This window comes from Lathamus discolor, chromosome 1, assembly GCF_037157495.1.
Source record: "Lathamus discolor isolate bLatDis1 chromosome 1, bLatDis1.hap1, whole genome shotgun sequence".
NCBI lineage: Eukaryota > Metazoa > Chordata > Aves > Psittaciformes > Psittacidae > Lathamus > Lathamus discolor.
Genome location: NC_088884.1, coordinates 94,219,538 through 94,236,696, shown reverse-complemented (window position 1 = coordinate 94,236,696; position 17,159 = coordinate 94,219,538). Strand labels below are relative to the sequence as shown.

The 17,159-nt window shown below is 45.4% G+C and overlaps 1 protein-coding gene across 8 annotated transcripts in view; it reads right to left on the bottom strand.

Annotated features, from left to right (window-relative positions):
• The window catches only part of JADE1 (jade family PHD finger 1), a 42,752-nt gene extending 26,614 nt beyond the window's left edge, over window positions 1-16,138 (bottom strand). The window contains exons 1-2 of one of the 8 annotated variants that reach the window (XM_065687123.1): window positions 16,059-16,138; window positions 6,918-6,995 (exon numbers count right to left, since the gene is read on the bottom strand). In XM_065687123.1, the coding sequence (XP_065543195.1) occupies window positions 6,918-6,969 (52 nt within the window). In that variant the 5' untranslated portion in view covers window positions 6,970-6,995; window positions 16,059-16,138. Of the gene's footprint in view, window positions 1-6,917; window positions 7,000-10,077; window positions 10,095-14,302; window positions 14,406-14,743; window positions 14,802-15,585; window positions 15,735-15,921; window positions 15,945-16,058 lie in introns of those variants that run through there. The other 7 variants (XM_065687131.1, XM_065687151.1, XM_065687142.1 and 4 more) reach the window with 7 other exon arrangements.
• Between the last annotated feature and the right edge of the window lie 1,021 nt (window positions 16,139-17,159).

Below are 17,159 nucleotides of genomic sequence, written 5' to 3'. Positions count from 1 at the left end.
AGAGATAAAAGGTGTCTCATTAAGTGCCAATCCTGTTACATGATTGTGGAAGTGAACCTAGTAGCCAGACCCATCACCACTCAGGAGAGACACCAAGAGCATGCTTATTCTTTTACAGGTATGATCCATTCAGACAGCATAGGTGTTCGCATGCTTTAAAAGGTTTTCATCACTGAGAACAGTAGGAGGATCATACTTTCACTACATCTCAGCTTTCCCTTTGCATTTATCCACTTAAAGACAAAAAGCAAGAAGAAATCCCAGACTACTAACAAGGTACAACTCACAGCAGGAGAGGCAAAGGTCTAGAACACTCCTGGTGCTGCAAAGGCGACTTCTAAGACACAAGTAAGAAAACTTCCTGTTCCCTTAGGCTATTACATGCACCTTACACTGTACACTCTTTCTATAACACCACTACAGGGTGTATGTAGCACATTCACCTCCTGATAATGAAGAAATCAAGGACCATGAATTCTCTCTCCATATTTGTGAGGGACAGACACTCTGCAGAAGGAAAAACCTAATCAATTTTAACTGTATCAATTTATTAAATGATCTACTGAGGATATGTTTTGATTCAAAAAAAGTCCATCAAACACAAAACTCCTCTAGACCAAAAAAGCAATTCAAACCCTCAGGGAATTCTTCCCCACAACTAATCTACTACTCAGCATGAGCAGAAAAGGCTCAGCTAGTATGTATCATACACAAGACTGTTGTAAAGCCACCTGCAAGGCACCCTGCTGTGTCCTTGGAGACCTACCTGCTGCTCCAGCCTCTGAACACTTCAAAGCCTCAGATCACCAGGCATCTGAAAGCAGTTCTCCCACTGTAAATACACTCCTGCTACACCATTACAGCAGGCAGCAAAACAGAGCAAAACATCCCCGACATGGATGTATGTCTGGCTGTCACTTCTGCTTAACGCTGGCATTTCCAGCTGCCTATACTGTTCCTCAGCTCTCTCTGAGTCAAACTAGGTGCTGCTGCCAATACTCTGTCAGAAAAATCTGCAATCTGAAGAGAAAACATAGATGCTCATTCTCCCCATTTAGTGGCTGGCCCACAACTTTTCACATATCACTTACACATAACTCTATGTCTAGACCTAAATTCCAACACAAAGAAAACAGAAGCAGACTATTCGAAGGGCAGCTTCCCATTATGTTAGGTACAAAAAGAGCTGTATGTGCAGAAGCCTTCAGGCCTTATCACAGAGCATGTATGCAAACACAACATACGAGATCGTTCCACACAGCCAGATTCACCTTCTCATGTTTCTGTTGCTGGAGCCATCTATCTTCCTTATCTTTATATAATAGTGTATTAATACACAATAGTCTCATTCAAGATCAAAACAGAAAAAGCAACACCAATTCTACTTAAGATGTAGCGCCATTTGACAACTACCCAACTGCAGTTGCTGAACAACACATGCATCCATACAATTTTTGCAGTGCTTTAGAACAACACAGCACAATTGCTCAGTATCTGACACACATAACAAACAGCTTTGCAGCTCCCTGCCACAGTAGTTCAATTGAAGTTCCCTCTATCATCCCTTTTCTCAGTAGCACACACAAGTTTCATAATTACAAAGACCATGTACATAACATGCGCCATGCAGAGGCACACGACACTCTTTTAACATTCCTAGACCCCACCTTGTATTTTATCACAAGACCCAAGTACTCTCTAGCCCAGGGCTTCCCACCATTAACAGTATGCGAAGTTTCAGGGCAAGGTTAATACAGGTTATCAAAGCAAATTTAGCACCTCCTGAGCTAGCATAGGTTGGTAACACAACTGTTGTCAGTCAGGCCTTAAAACTCCAGCGGAGTTAGGTGTATTCAACATTAGCAGTCCTGTAAAGAAAGGTGTACGCCTCCCAAAATGGTTGTGATGATTATGTGATGTCTCTTCCTCAGATACAATATCCTAAAATCCGTAAATCTTTCAAATCACTCAAAAGAGCAACAACTTTACCAAAAGTCACCCCACCCCAGTGAACATAACCTTCACGATATGCTGGTTCTGACCACTCAGCATCAAATCTGAACGCCAAAACCCTTGACCAAAAGCACAGTAGTAACCACTAAACGTCCTACTTTGCCCAAATTCTCGCACTGTAACTACATTACATTCCACTATTTATCACCATCCCTCCCCTACCAGCCAGTTCAATTGAAAACCAAAACATGCTCTTCACTTGCTTTTGATAAAATGGTGCACAGCATTACTCATACTGCTAAGTAAGTGCCACACCTCAGGCCAGCAGCAACTGCAACACTGCGGTAAATGTACACACCTGAGGTTATGTACTCAGCAACCTTTGTGAAGGCACTCTGGGATCCATCTCAAACACAACGGGAATCCACTGGGATGAAAAGCCCTTTCTAAACCTAAGATACCCATCATTCAGCCAAAGCAATGGATATTGGCAAAATGTGTTTAACTTTAAAATAACATTTGTTTAGCAAAGATAGAATAAGGGTCCATCTAATTTACAGAATTATACTCCATAATCCATAAGTATTAAATCTTTCATTTCTCAAAACTGATGTGAAACCTTGTAAATCTTACAAGTACTTTTTGTCTGCAAGCGTCTTCAGTTTTTCTCTCAGACGCTCTGCATGTAGGAGTATGATGAACTGATAACCCCTCCACGAATAAATGAAGAAGCATCTTGGGAGCCAGTAAAGTGTGGAGAAAATCATGCTCTGAATTCCTTACTCATGGAAAACACCGACCAAACTACCTCTGACATCAAGGAAAGCCTGGATTTCACCCAAGATCTCTACAATACAATTGTCCGAGCAATTTGTGTGGAAGGAATGCCCTGAAGCTATAAATGGAAACTACTCCCTGCACAACTTTATCTCTCCAGGAAGCAAAGCACATGGAACATTCAGCACAAACCACTTTTGCAGATCTACAGACCAATGAGGCTAAAAAGTCAGGTCAAGACTGAGCAGGAAAGATAAAACAGCTTCAGTATCTAACATTTGATGACAGCAAGACCCAGAATCATAAAGAGGAGTTTTTGCAAAGGAGGAGCAAGCAGAAATACAATGGAAAGATTGCTTAAGAACTACAAAAGCACTAGCCAGCCATGCAGCTAACAAGGACATGAGTGAGTCTGAGGTAAAGGTTACTAATGTACCTAATACAGGTTTTGAAGAAGGTGGTATCATGCTTTTATAATGGCCCTGGCTCACATTAACATCTACTGTAGCTTCTGTAATGCGCTACCTGGAAAGGGACAGAAACTAACAAACTGCCAGATGACAAAAAAAAAGATCACTTTCAGGTGCCAATAATCTTAAATCCTTTCAACAAGCCTCTCCCAATACCATTCTTCTGTATTTAGACATAAGCTCAAAATCCAGAACTATATCTGCAGCCATTTTTCATTCAATTATCTTTCATGAATAAAATATTCAGAAGTGACCTATGATTTCAGAAAACAAAATCTCTTGAGAACACACTCGGATAGCCAGGGGCTAACTGTGGAACTGCTGAGTACAACTTGCACTGATACCTCTTGCTCACTGCTTCAAATATGTTATTTTGGCCTCATGTCTAAATGAAGGTTTAGAACTCTCATTTTAAGGGTACGCGGCTTAAAGATTTACAGCAGTTAGGCTGAAGGACATAAAAAAAAATACTTTGTGGGGTTTGAAGTCTGCACTTTGCTTTTGGGAAAGAACCAAATCAGCAGGCAACAAAGAAGTGATGGAAAAAGTAAGGGTTCCCTCCTTAATGTGCAAGGCTTTAAAATATTGCAAATAACATATAACCATTCACACTAAAATATCTGACGTAAGTCAGTAAATACATGTATGTACTCAAAGACTACAGCCATGTAGTTAAGCTTTCTTCTGTCCTATATTTCACCCCTAAATGAAAATGATCCTCTTCTGTCAGGTCACAAAAGCAGAGTGCCCCTGAAGAACTACAGGTACACATATCTTCAGCATAATACATTTTTAGTGCTTAGTATATGAGGCTTATTTTGCTGTAACTTCATGACTACCAAGGAAACTGATTCAGTTCAATTAATGGAAAACAGTTTTTGTATGTTCATTCTTTTTCCGTAACTTCCATTATTAGTAACATTATTATTACCTTATAAATACTCAGGTTCCTGAGTTCAGGATGTGTATTGTAGAATAATAATGTAATGTAATGTAGAATGTGTATTTCTTCATGCCAAAATATTTTCTGGGTGATGCTAGTCTATGTGCTGGAGTCTACCCCAGTCAAGCATCCTCATTCAGGTTACTCCAAGCACATTTATTCAGTGACACTCGTGCTCAACCTGAGACACCTGACCAGACAGTCTCCTAAAGCACAGTATGAAAACACAACTTCAGAACTGAAGAAACCCAAGAGATGAAGGCCAAATTCTCACCACATGAGATGAGGGAGAGCAGTTCTGAGCTCTAAGCTGAAGGACCACTGAGTGCAGTATGATGGGAATGCAACAAGTGCACTGAAGGGTCAAGAGGTGCCACTGACTGAAGGGAAGCAGATGCTTGGCAACAGGATTCCAACTAAGTGTTGATTACAATTTCTACTTTTCAACAAGAAGACGGCTGTCTGAAGTGCTCAGAACAGTCTATTGAGTTGTGTTCCGACTCCGGAAACTCCAAGAAGGAAGAACAGCTAGTGAAACAACTTAAAGCCTTCAACACAGAGCCCAGAAATTTTTACCTTTCGTTTTTTTAGGCAAAATTTGCTTCCCCTTCTAACGCTACTACCCATACACTGAAATGAACACTGCCAGAGTAATCAATAATTCTACTGAAGACTACTAAAGAAAAGATTAAATGAAGGTGAGACCTGTTAGAGGAGACCTTTGCCATTCACACATAGTTGCGAGGAACTACTGGTATCCCTGTAACACGAAAAGTGGAAAAGGCCTGAGCGTTGTACTCAGCCAAGTGCGAGTGACAGAAAGACTCAGACACTGTCCCTACACTGTATCTCAGCTTCTCATCCTTGATCTTTTTGAACACGTGTATTGTAACAGAATGAATACAGAAGCCTGTACCTAAATCTGACAACTAACTTCACAAGGGGAAAAAAACACCCAAATCAAATCAAGAGAAAAGACACCTCAAGAAAGGGAAGCAGTATATATTTCAATCAGTGCTTGAAAATACTTTTAAACTGCCTTTTGCCATGTAACTTATTCAACAAATAGTTAGGCTTTAACACAGACAGATCCTGAAAGAGCAAGGATTCGTTTTTCTTTCCCTAACTCATTTCCTTAGATCTTGATCACTGGAACAGATGAAAATAAAGCTTTTTGGAAAACATGATTCAGTAAGTTGACAGCTCTATTCCAGATCGCTATATATCAAATGGCATGGCAAACAAGCACCATAATCAGCAACAGATCAGTCAATTGTATGTGTCAGAACTTCAATTCCAAAATTACCTCCTTCATATTTTGCCTGGTAAAACCTGTAACACAAGGCACATGAGGGGATCGAATTGTAAAAGTCAGAGTGAAAATAAACACCGGTATTATCAAAATGAAACACTATAATACAAAGCTCCCAGACAATGAAAAAAAAAGGTAAAGCAAAATTACAATGAAAGCCCTCACATTTGCAGCTATTTGTCCATCTTACAAGTAAAACACATCTTTGTTTTGGGGAAGTATGCATTACATTTGAGGAATTACAACAACTTCTATTTTTAAAACCCCAAGTAACCTTCTAACGCAGAACAAACAGGTCTAAATCACCCATTTTTGTCTTCCAAAATCCCCCAATTGCAGGTAGCTCTCCAAAACCAAGCCAAATCCCACACCTCTTTAACAGATTTTACTCAATCCTCATTTGGACTAACTCCTATAGGCTGGCTAGTTCTCATCTCCTTCAACCCTTTTACCACTACTTCGTGACAGCAACAGTTTGCTTAGGGTTTTCAGGGTGCAGATCTGGCCAGACCTGAGCAGACTTCCATGCAGAACAGACACACCTAAGAAATGCAGGTGAAGTAGGCACAGTGTAGCCAGGTGTAGCTCTGCTTCTCAGAGCAAAGCTTTCAGAAGCACCTGGAAAACCTCCCTGATCATTTTCTGTTACATTTCAAACTGAAGTCTCATGAAAGACTTCAGATTTGAAGATGTGCACCCAGAGAGATCAATTTAAAACCAGGGAAATCTCTCTGACAACTGGCTAGGCTGCACTATTGTCAGGTACAATCAGCTTGCTTGTTTGGGTAAATGAAACACCCTGGCACATTTCCCAAACTGCCATTTTACCTTCCTCTCTCCCCCCGCCTTTTTTTTTCCTGCTTAATGGAAGATTATCAATCTCTGGAATCCAAAACACCATTAAGAGCTCAATGTTAGTTATGTCAGGACACTTACAGCTAAAAAACTAAATACATTCTGTATCCAAATTACTAATCTCCTGAATTCAAATTCTTTAAAGTTATTCCTCAAATAAGATAATCCTCAAATGAAGTAAGGAACAACTTTTATGCACCATCAATCTTTCCTACTGAAGTTGGAAGCAATATACCCTTTCATTGCATAAGAGAGTATGAGAATCTTAATGCAAACTTCTATTAGATACTAAGCTGTGGACAATGTCAGCAGATGTCTCCATGCAGATTTTGTCCTTGCAATGATAAATTATGCTGCTTGCAAAGATTTTAAAGAAGACAACCTACTTTTTCACTTGTTTCTCTTACCAGCTAACACTGTATAGTCAATACAATGGGGGGGATCCCCAATCTTCTGTCCACCGGCACTCAGAATGACTAAATCCTTATAATACACATTTCCTACCAGTCCAACCAATATGCAAAAAGCCTCTGTCAGATAAAACACTGCATTAAAATGTGTTTTCAAACTCATAACCTACTGCACTGTACAACAAAGGAGCACTTACTGCCATTGTCGTCAGAATCTTCACTGCTGCTAGGAAGCCGACGTCGTTTCATGATCTCCCCGGGAAACAGCAGGCAGCCTGCAAAGCAATGAGACAGCACTTAACCCAAGATAATAATACACAGTCATCAAGTTGTGTTTCTGATGGCATTCAGAAGGATTTACAGCACACAAAGGAAAACAAACAACTTTAAACAGCATCTGAAATATGAACAGTGACTCTCTCAGGGATGCTTAATTAGGCAGTCATCACATGAGCAAGTGAACAAGATTGGAGAGGATCGATGACAGCCCCACCAAACACTTTCACCCCTAAGCAAGAGCATATTTTGTTCTGAGAGGTCTTAAAATCACGAAATAGCTGCAGTCAATGCGCTTGACTTCCCCTGCCCATTCTGACACTGGATTTGTAATACGATAACATTTGTACTGCTTGTGTAAATATTTGCTTTGGCTAATATGGTACTGGAACCATTTTATTCCTGTTTTAAGTGCCAGATTTACAAAATCAAAGTTTAAAGTCATCCACATATATATGTGTGTGTATTTATATATATATACATATGAACGAAGTATGAGCAGTAGCCAGCCAAGTTTTCTCCATTAACTAAACATGTATCACCTATGCCTTGGAAAGCACCACCCTCTCCAGCGAAAGTGTTAATTCCTCCTGCAGGCACATGCCCAACACTGCTCTTCAGGAATCAGACCACCAACTGACTGCACAGAAGCTCCTATAAACTGCCAGACTTCTACCAATATTGAGTTTGACTGCACATGATCCAGTGATGGAAAGACAAAAAGTTCAGTATCTTTTTAACTACTATTCGCAGGGTGTTGGTATTTTCACAAGTATTCTCTGTGGAATGAAATCAAATTCAGAAAAATTAAAGAAGCTGTAAATAGCTAGTGTGCATTTACATGTATAAAGCTATTAAAAGGTGTAAACTGAAGAGCAGAAAAAACATGACAAGTGTAGAACGGCACATCCACCATGAGTTAAAATGACAAGGATTCTAGAAACAGATCAAACCCCTTGATTCTGTGCTTACCACATATCAATCACAGTACCAATAAGGTCTGAGTGTTCTGCTAGCAGCAAAGCCCTCATACATACCTCAGAGGCACAGATTTGGAAATCATGATGCTGAAATACTTCTTTGCTTCTAGGTATGCGCAGAAAATCTAACCTCATTTTCACGAGCTGAGATTTCTTAGAAAGCCTTCAACAGAACTTTTTTCACTGAGCCTTCCTTTTTTACATTATACTTGCAAACAGAGGTGGGGGAAAGACTCCCTCCCAGAGAGTTACCTTCCAACGTGGGATTTAACATTGTTGTCTGTGAAACTTCTAACAGTTCTGAGCTGCAAACTTTGCTCACTGAAGGTAACTGAATGGTCCACTTCACCAAAACATTTTGTTATCATTTTACAGAGTAGGAGTTCACAGATAATGTCTAATGACAGAGAATAAAGAATCATAAATGACAACCTCTGCAAGCAACTGTAGTGCTAGAATTCTCTCTGAATGAATTGCTTTGAAGCAGACCAGAACTCCGTGCGTACAGCAGACAGAAATGCTGCCAATGAATAAATACCCAGATCACCCTGGACCATCAAAGTCATCTGAATACACATCTGGTATAAATGTAGTAGGTCCGGAGCCAAGTTCTGACACAATCACGTATCACAGAAAGCCAACATTCAGGTCTAGAACAGGCCAAGACTGAAAAATCAATTAGCTGCTACAAGGCCAAGGATATGGAATTAAAAAAAAAAAAAAGTTATCTCACAAATGTAGATGGGATATTCCTGGTCAAAAATCTTCATTTCTTGGTTCATTCCTGCATGGTCTGAAAAGTACTATGTATCCTAATGCGAAGTAGCATAGTGCATACTCACTGAGACACACTCATGACCTTGCAAGGAGCAAGAAAATTTGACATCCTACTCCTCCACATCTTTCTGGATACATGTGTTTTGAATTCATCTTTTCCCATCCCTCCTTTCTGCAAACTCACAAAGTAAGGGAAAACCAGGAAGCTTCTCCTTCCTAGCTGGTATTTAAAAAAATCCCCAACAAACTAAATGGTTTTGTTGTTGGTATTGTTTAAAGGAAAGAGTGGTATTCACATCTCCCAGTCCAAACACCCTCCATAGCTCTGCACAAAAAAAGAGAAGACAGAACAGAAGCCACTTTCCTGCAGTACAGAATATTAGGTAAGACAGCTAATTTTCTTGTCCACTCTGGTCAGGTTTCTGAAGTTGGCCTGTGAAAAGCTTGCGTTCTCAAAAATAACAGTCAAAGAAAGACACCATCTGATGAAGCTTCTGTGAGATTCCTTTATAGAAGCAGGGGGGGGAAGCTAAAATCCAGGGATCTCATTTTCTCATCTTTGAACTTGAGTTTACAGGGAGCTAAATCACAGATGTCAAAAGCAGCATTCAGCTTCTTAGAGTAAGTCTCAAACCTCCCAAGATCAATGCCCTGGAACTTTTGCCATTGTAATAAAACAGCTTTTTTCAACTTCTAAAATAATTTTACACTGTTCCCACCAGATGTTTATATCCACAGTTCAGAAAACACATTCTAGAGATAACACTACAATAGCTAATAAGAACTACAACCACACAGATTGAAATGCTGCTGTCCTTTAGGGTATCACAGTGCCTGTAGCTCAAAGACTATTGGTTTCTACTGGGTGATGGTGACCTCAAAGCCACCCAAGAACTGCATTTGAAATAAATCCAGTGATGGTTAGGTGCAGACTGAAGGTACAGGCTTTCCTTGCTCAATCACATTTTCCCAGCATGTTTAGAGAATATTGTGAATTCAAGTAACACTTTTTTAATCTTCAAGAAGAAGAAAAAAACACCAAACCTATAGCAACTCTTTTCATTAACTAAAAATAAGGAGGTTATCACTATTACACTGAAAAGGCAGTAAAATTACTTATTTCCTTCTCTTTCCTTTCATTATCTGAGATTTGAGGGCCAGAAATATTATTTTCCTTTTAATTTCTTGCCCTTCACAGCCAGGAAAATGTTGTTATTTTTCACCTGACTTTATTCTGACCCACACTTACTATATCCAGGTGCATATACAATGCATCTGGTCCAACCCTGAGCTCATTAAAACGTATTCTGAAACTAGAGTACACCTGTCAATTCCAACGAGTCAGAAGTAAATGCAGGTTCATCAAGACTGACTGCACCACAGCTAGTTTAATGGCACATACTGGCTGTGATCATCATACCTGTAAGTAAAATAAGCATAAAAAGGGTTAAATATTTAAGACAAGCTTTAAAATTCATTCCAATAGTAAGTAAAACCTATGCACCCGTTCTGCAGCACTTGCAGGACAGGAAGAGACCACCCAGGTTACCAAGCGTAATTCCCAACAACTGCATACAACCACATAATTGCTGTTTAGTCCAGCAGTTTCCACAAAACTTTCACTGCACCCACACATGCTTCAGAATAACTTGCCAACCCCCTTCGCAAAATGAAGCAAGGAAGCAGCCAACCAAGCAGTGCCCCTGAACCCTGTATCTCCCATCACAAACATTTCTACAGGAGTTTTTTCCCAAATTCTCACCCCAAAAGGGCACCTACCCACATACCGTTCACCCACACAGTGAGCCCACACTTGGGAAGCTACACGAGCCCAGCAGCCCTAGGCTGCTGCATCACCAAGCCAAACATTCCCCAAGACTTTAGTGACACGTGTAAATAACCCAGTAACTCTGGCATGTCGTTTCAGTTTCATTTCTTGAGAAGATGATTGCTTCTTCACTTTAAAAGCATCCATTCAGAAATCAGACAGACCAACGCACAGCATGCTGACAGTTATCTGCTGATAGTTATTTCTCCTGAGGACTCTATTATAGCATTTACCGTTTACTGGGGGGAAAGGGAGAAAGGGAGAGAGAGATCGACACACAGACAACAATAAAACACACACATGGACTCAAGGCAAACACCAGCCTTCAACCACAGTCATCAGTGGCTCTTCCACCCCTTCTCATCATGCTAGCTCTGGAAGCAAAGCTTTACTCATTGATTAGGTACAAACTTCAAACATACAAACATAACTCTGGATTTACACGGTACATTTTTAAAGGTAAGATTACACTGCGTGAAATGTTTCTTCTGGCTACTGCATTTCGGAGAAAGTACTAAACATTTTCTAACATACTTGTAAAATGCTATGCAAATGAAATGTCTGGATGATATTCATATAATCAATGTCAGGCCACAAAATCACATTTGGATTTACATATCCTTGTGGATGAGAGCAACAAACATCTAATTCTACACAAGTTAACTAGACACAGTTAGGAATACGGACACTGCTGTCCACTTACAAGTATCTGCTGGCAGATGCAGTACAGTGGGTTAGAACTAGCAACATGACACGGTACAGCAAATTCACTGGTCACTATTTTTACCAGTACGCATTATCATGCTCCTTTGATCACAGAACCAACAAAAGCCACAAACCATGCTGGGCAGTAACACCAAGATCCTTCTTCCTTATTTCTTCCACACTGAAGTCCTAGGAGTTGCACAGGTTAAGAGTGAAAAAAAATCCAAATCCTTGCTCCTAGCTTCTTCAGAGCAGAAATGCCCCACAAAGCTGGCACAGCAGTATGCCCACGTGCAACACATCACAGAACTTTTAATGTTACTACTGCACACTTAAGAACACCATATACTTTTTCCTCTGTTTGACCCCAGTAGAGAGACATGATCAAATAGGGAGATATAAAGCGTGCCACTCTTTGTTATGCAAATAGCTAAACAGAACCAGATTTTGAAAAATAATTATACATGAAAAAAATCTATATCCTCGGGTCAAAGGTTTTACATAGCACAACTCTTACTAAAGTATTTTCAAGGGCTGTATAAACCTCTGGGTAAAAGGAGTGTAGAATTGAAGCCCTGACAATTAACTGTAACCATGCTAACGTGTGTCGCTACAATGAACTGCACTGAACAGCTGCAGAGACAGAACGGGAAGAAAGCAGAATTATGACAGATGTACACCCTGGAGACAAAATGAAAAACTGGCTTTTACTGAAAGTAACCCGCTAACTGCAACGAAACTAAGACCTAATTATCTCTAGTAAACAAGAAATCACTGCAGAACACTTATTGTGAAAACGGAAGTGTGACATAGTCTTAATGATAGCAGATGAAGACATTTGGCTTGTATCTCACAAACAGGTAAAATCCATGTAGAACTTCATTATTCCTCTTTAATCCCTAGGAAAGCTTCGACAGCAACGTTTTATGGTCACAAAGAAACAAAAAGAGTTATTTAAATACTGCAATACTACATAGCACAGTCCACAGTATAAAAGAGACACAGACCTTGAAGAAAAAAAATTTCCAAGTCTCATGAAACAAGAAAGTATGTCCCAATGCCAAGAGTGTTCTCCACAAGGAATATTCCTGCTGACTTCAGCGCACCTATTCGAAATTTGACAAGGCAAGGCAGAAGCACAATTTGGACGTAGGAGCCCAACACTTTTCAGCAAGCCACATGCTTATTTATGCACCTGTGCAAGTCAGCTCATAACACTACCCTACAACCTGGGCAGCGGCAGGAAATTATTCCCAAACTGTGCCGGTGAAACTGACTGCCCAAAACCTTGAGCAATGATAAACTGGGCTCCATGAATTGATTCAACCCACCCTGCACCCATCGCAGTTCATCTCTTCCATGCAGAAAAAGCTGTCAGCTTGGTCAGCTCCAGCTGAAAACAGGAGCACAAAGCAGCAGTACTAACCGCACGCAGAAAACATCTGAGGAAAGACTGGAGGGGTTTGGTGGGGGTTTTTTTGGTGTTTTGTTTTTTTTTTTTTACAGTATTCTGTGAATTGGGAATGAAACCAGAGAAGCTGGAAGGGAAATCTGCAGCTGTGAGGGGAAAGGGGAGTTTATTATTATTATTTTAAGCATATGTATTAAACATAGCTCAAAAGCAGGGAGCGAGTGGTATCTGATGCCAGAGGGAAAATCCTGCCACTAAAACATACAACCCTTGCTGTTTCAACAATATCCCACTGAGTGTGAGAAACCTCTAGAAATAGAATCGTAACAAGCATGTTTTGGCATAACTTTTACACAGGTTTTAGGTTTGCAAGTGTGGGCAGCTTTTGACTTACTTAAAAGACAGCGCCTGCTTAAAAAGGAAATTATTCCAAATCACAGCTAAATCTTCCTCTAAAAAAAAAAAAAAAACCCAAAACCCAGGCTGGCATAAAAGCATCCTCCTGCTTTTATGTTAAAGTGTCAACTAAAATGTGTTGCTAAATGCTATCAGAATTTCTAATAGTACCTAGCAGCTACCAAGAAGCAGCAATCTATTTTTAACGCTTCTCTGCGGCCACACAAACCATGCATTGGAGAGGGACATTTTACAAGGGCATGTAGTGACAGGACAAGGGGGAATGACTTTAAACTGACAGAGGGGAGGTTTAAATTTGATTTTACGAATAAATTCTTCCCTGTCAGGCTGCTGAGGCCCTGGCACAGGTTGTCGGGAGAAGCCATGGCTGCCCCATCCCTGGCAGTGTTCAAGGCCAGGCTGGACAGGGCTTGGAGCAACCTGGTCTAGTGGAAGGTGTCCCAGCCCGTGACAGGGGGTTGGAACTGGGTAAGTTTTATAGTCCCTTCCAACCCAAAACCGTTCTATGATTCTGTGTCACACACGGCCAGTCCTTGCTGGGCCAGTGACAAGTCTCAAAATCCCGCGGATTTCACCGATAGGCGAATCTAATAAACTTTATCCCCATCAAGCCGTCGGCAGAGGGAAGAGACGGAGGAGGAGGCTAGTGAGAGGACGCCCTCGTCCGGGAAGCGTGGCCTTCTGCACCGCCTTCCAGGTGAGCTGCGCCGCTACCGATGTCACCGAGCCGGCGGTGCGGCTGGGGGCCGCCTTTCCTGAGAGTGGAAGCCGGGGCTCTAAGTCTAAATTCAAAGCCGGCGCCTACCGCCCCGCGCTCGCCGGCTCTCTGCCGGCCGGGTGCCGCTCGGGGCGGCTCCTTCCTCCTCCTTCTCGCTCAGGTCCCGGCCCGGCGGGCGGCGGCCGCCCACCCCGGAGCCGCCGAAGCACGGCCAGCGGCGGGCAGAAGGGAGGAGAGGAGCGGCCTCGCTGCACCTCCCCAGCGGGGTGGCACCTCCCCGGGCAGCGGCACGGCCGCCAGTTTCTACTCGAAACGGCCCGGCTCGCCCCCTCGTCCTCCTCTTGCCTCCCTCTGCCTCTCCTCTCCGCCGCCGGCAGCACCAATCCGCTCGGCCACAAATCAAACTTGGTACCCCCAGCCCCGCTGCCTCTCCCCCAAAGCCCTGGCACTGCCCGAAACGTCCGGAGCACCTTCCCGATCCCTCCATCCCCATCGCCGCGTTGCGGCGGGGGAGACGGGACGGCGGTTTGGCGGATGGAGCAGCATCAGGAGCAGCATCACCAGCACGGACGAGACTTGAGCTCATTTTGTGTCTGTCTCTCCTCCCACTCCCAGACAGTTCTGGAAACTGTGTATCACCTCTTGTCACAGGAAACCAACCAGCAGGCGGTGCAAACAAACAAACACCCTCTGCCTCCACCCTCCCAAAATAACGACCGCCCCACCGCCTATCGCTAATGAACGGGCGGGCGCGAACGGCAGGGAAAAGCAAAACATAAAAAATAAAACCCCAAAACGGCGTCGGGAGGCAGGCGGCTACCCGAGCCCCGGGACCAGCAGGGTGGCAGCAGCAGCAGCCGGGCGGCTTTGTCTAATTTCATCAAGTGGAATACCGCTGGAGAAGCGCTCACCTCCAGCGAGAGGCCGAGGCAGGGCCGCCGCAGGGCACAGAGCGGTTACCTCAGCACAGCCCCATCCCGCCTGCACTGGGATGGCGGAGCTACCCAGACCGGCGCCCAACCAACTTCTGGCGTTTGCCGCCGCTCCCCGGCGCAAGAATTCTTGCTCTGTTACGTTCGCGTTCCAGCACCGCCGGTGACGTTTCGTTCCCTCGTCAACAAACTCGGGCACAGCCACGCCGATCACCCCGGCGGAGCTCCGTCCTGCCAGGAGCCCCCGCCGGAGTCTGCACACTTCACACCACCCCGTGCCCGTCCTAGCACCGCACCCGCCTCCCTGGGGCCACCCTGCACCTGCCGGCCCTGCCCGGCGGGGCTGCTCGCAACACGTGCGCTCCGGGCTCCGCAACTTGCTCCGCAGCGGGACGCGCCGTGCGCTCTGCGGGGCACGGGCGGTGGGTACGGGCGCGCCTCTGGCGACCCACCCGCCGCTGTCCGCCGCCCGCGGAGCTGCCACCGGTGCCGGTGCCCTAGCGCACTGCCTCCCGCGCTCAGGCAGTGCACGGCTGGCCGGCTGCGGCGCAAAACAACTTGTGCTTAATTTCACCGATGAGCAGTTTTTATGCTTTCCAAGCATTATTTTTCTACAAGCGAAAGCCAAGTGCGCCCAGGGGGGTCAGTGTAGTTACAGAGCTGCTTGTGCACACCTCCTCCCCCACGCACACGCTCTCGGCGATGGGTCTAGCGGACATGTGGGTAACACGGTGACAGGCAGTGGCCACGGCTCCCCCCGCCCCCTTCCCGCACATCACCCCCCGAGCAGGACCTGCGCTCTGCTATTGCCATCTGCCTACCAAGTTACTCCAATGCTTCCCGCGGAGGGCGATGCCGCGGGGGCTCTCCCCCCGGCGCAGCCCGAGGCGCGGGGCCGGCGCCTCAGTTGGCCGCGGCACCTCGGGAGCTGCGCGGTCCTCGCCTGCGGCGGCGGCGGAACAAAAAGCCGGCCGGCGGTGCCGGCACCAGCGCAGCCTCCCCGCCCTGCTCCCACCGCCCCGTCCCTGCCGCCCTCCCCGGCCCGGCCCGGCCCGGCCCGGCACAAGTTGCTTGTGGGATAGCGGAGCCGCAAGTCGGCCGCCTCCCCTCGCCCCGCACCGAGCCGCGCGGCTCTTGGCGCCATGTTAATGACGTACTATCTTATTTCCACTAGGCAGCGACCTTCGGCACCGAACTGCTCTCCCGCCGCCTCCGGAGCGACAAAAAAAGCCCATCAAATATGGCTGTGCTGGCGGCTTCCCCCGGCTGGCGCGGCGGCGGCGGGCACTGTTACCTGCTGGCGGCGGCGGGGCGGCGGCGGCGGCGAGGGCGGGTAACGCGGCCGGGCTCCCCCTGCGCGGAGGGCTCGGGGCCGCCTCATGAGTTCGGCGCGGCGCCGGGGAGCGGGCGCGGAGAGCGGCTCCCTGCGCCACACACACCACAGGCACAGAGAGACTCCCTCTGACTGACGTTTGTACTTGTTATGGAGGAAGGACTCCGTGAATCAAACTCGTTTCTGGGTCACTGCTGCCACAGGGGGGAGCTACTTTAATCCCCTGCCAAAACTGGAAGGCTAGGGAAGGGGGGGCCGGGGGGGGGATAATCGCGTACCGCCAGGGAGGGGGCGGCCCCGCGGGAGCCGCCGTTAACTCTTGGCGGGCCGGGCCCGCCTCGCAGCCGCCGCCGCCCCGGCAGCTCGCCGGAGGGGCTCCCCGCCCGGTTGTGCCCACTCGGACGGAGCCCGCGGGGGCTGGTATTGGATCGGGCTGGCAGAGGACGAGAGGAGCGGACGGCGCAGGGCTGGCAGCTGGGAAACGAATGGTGTCTGCACCCGGGTCCCCCCGTGGCACTGCTGGCGTTACCCTGCGACCATTGCCTCTTCTCTCTCCAAAATTCCAGCCGATTTCACAAGCAGTGCTGCACGGGCTCCCTGTGAGTAACGCACAGTGTGCCGGGTTTGAAGCAGAGAAACTGAGGCACCCAAGAGTTAAATGGTGCGGCCGCATACACAAGTGAGTAATTGCCAGGGCAAGAATAAAACTGCAGGGTCCCCATTTCAGCCCCAGCGGTACCCCTCCAGCTCCGAACTTTGACACTTAGCAAAGACCAGAAAGAGCTAGCACACGCTGCAGTTCAGTTCACATCTTTCTAGCAGGAAACCAAATTATCTTCAATTGGCACCAAATTACATGCTAAAGTTCCCATTATTAAAAAAAAAATACGAAAGCCTATTTCTTTATTTTCCACATAAATCACTTTACCTCATGCCACGCACCCGTGCTCCCCGACTGAAGGAGAACTCCCCCTTTTGAGCAGAGTTCCTGAGCAAATGCAGTGTGAGGTAATGAACACCATGGAGAAGATTCGGCATCATCTCAGAATTAAGGCAATCTGT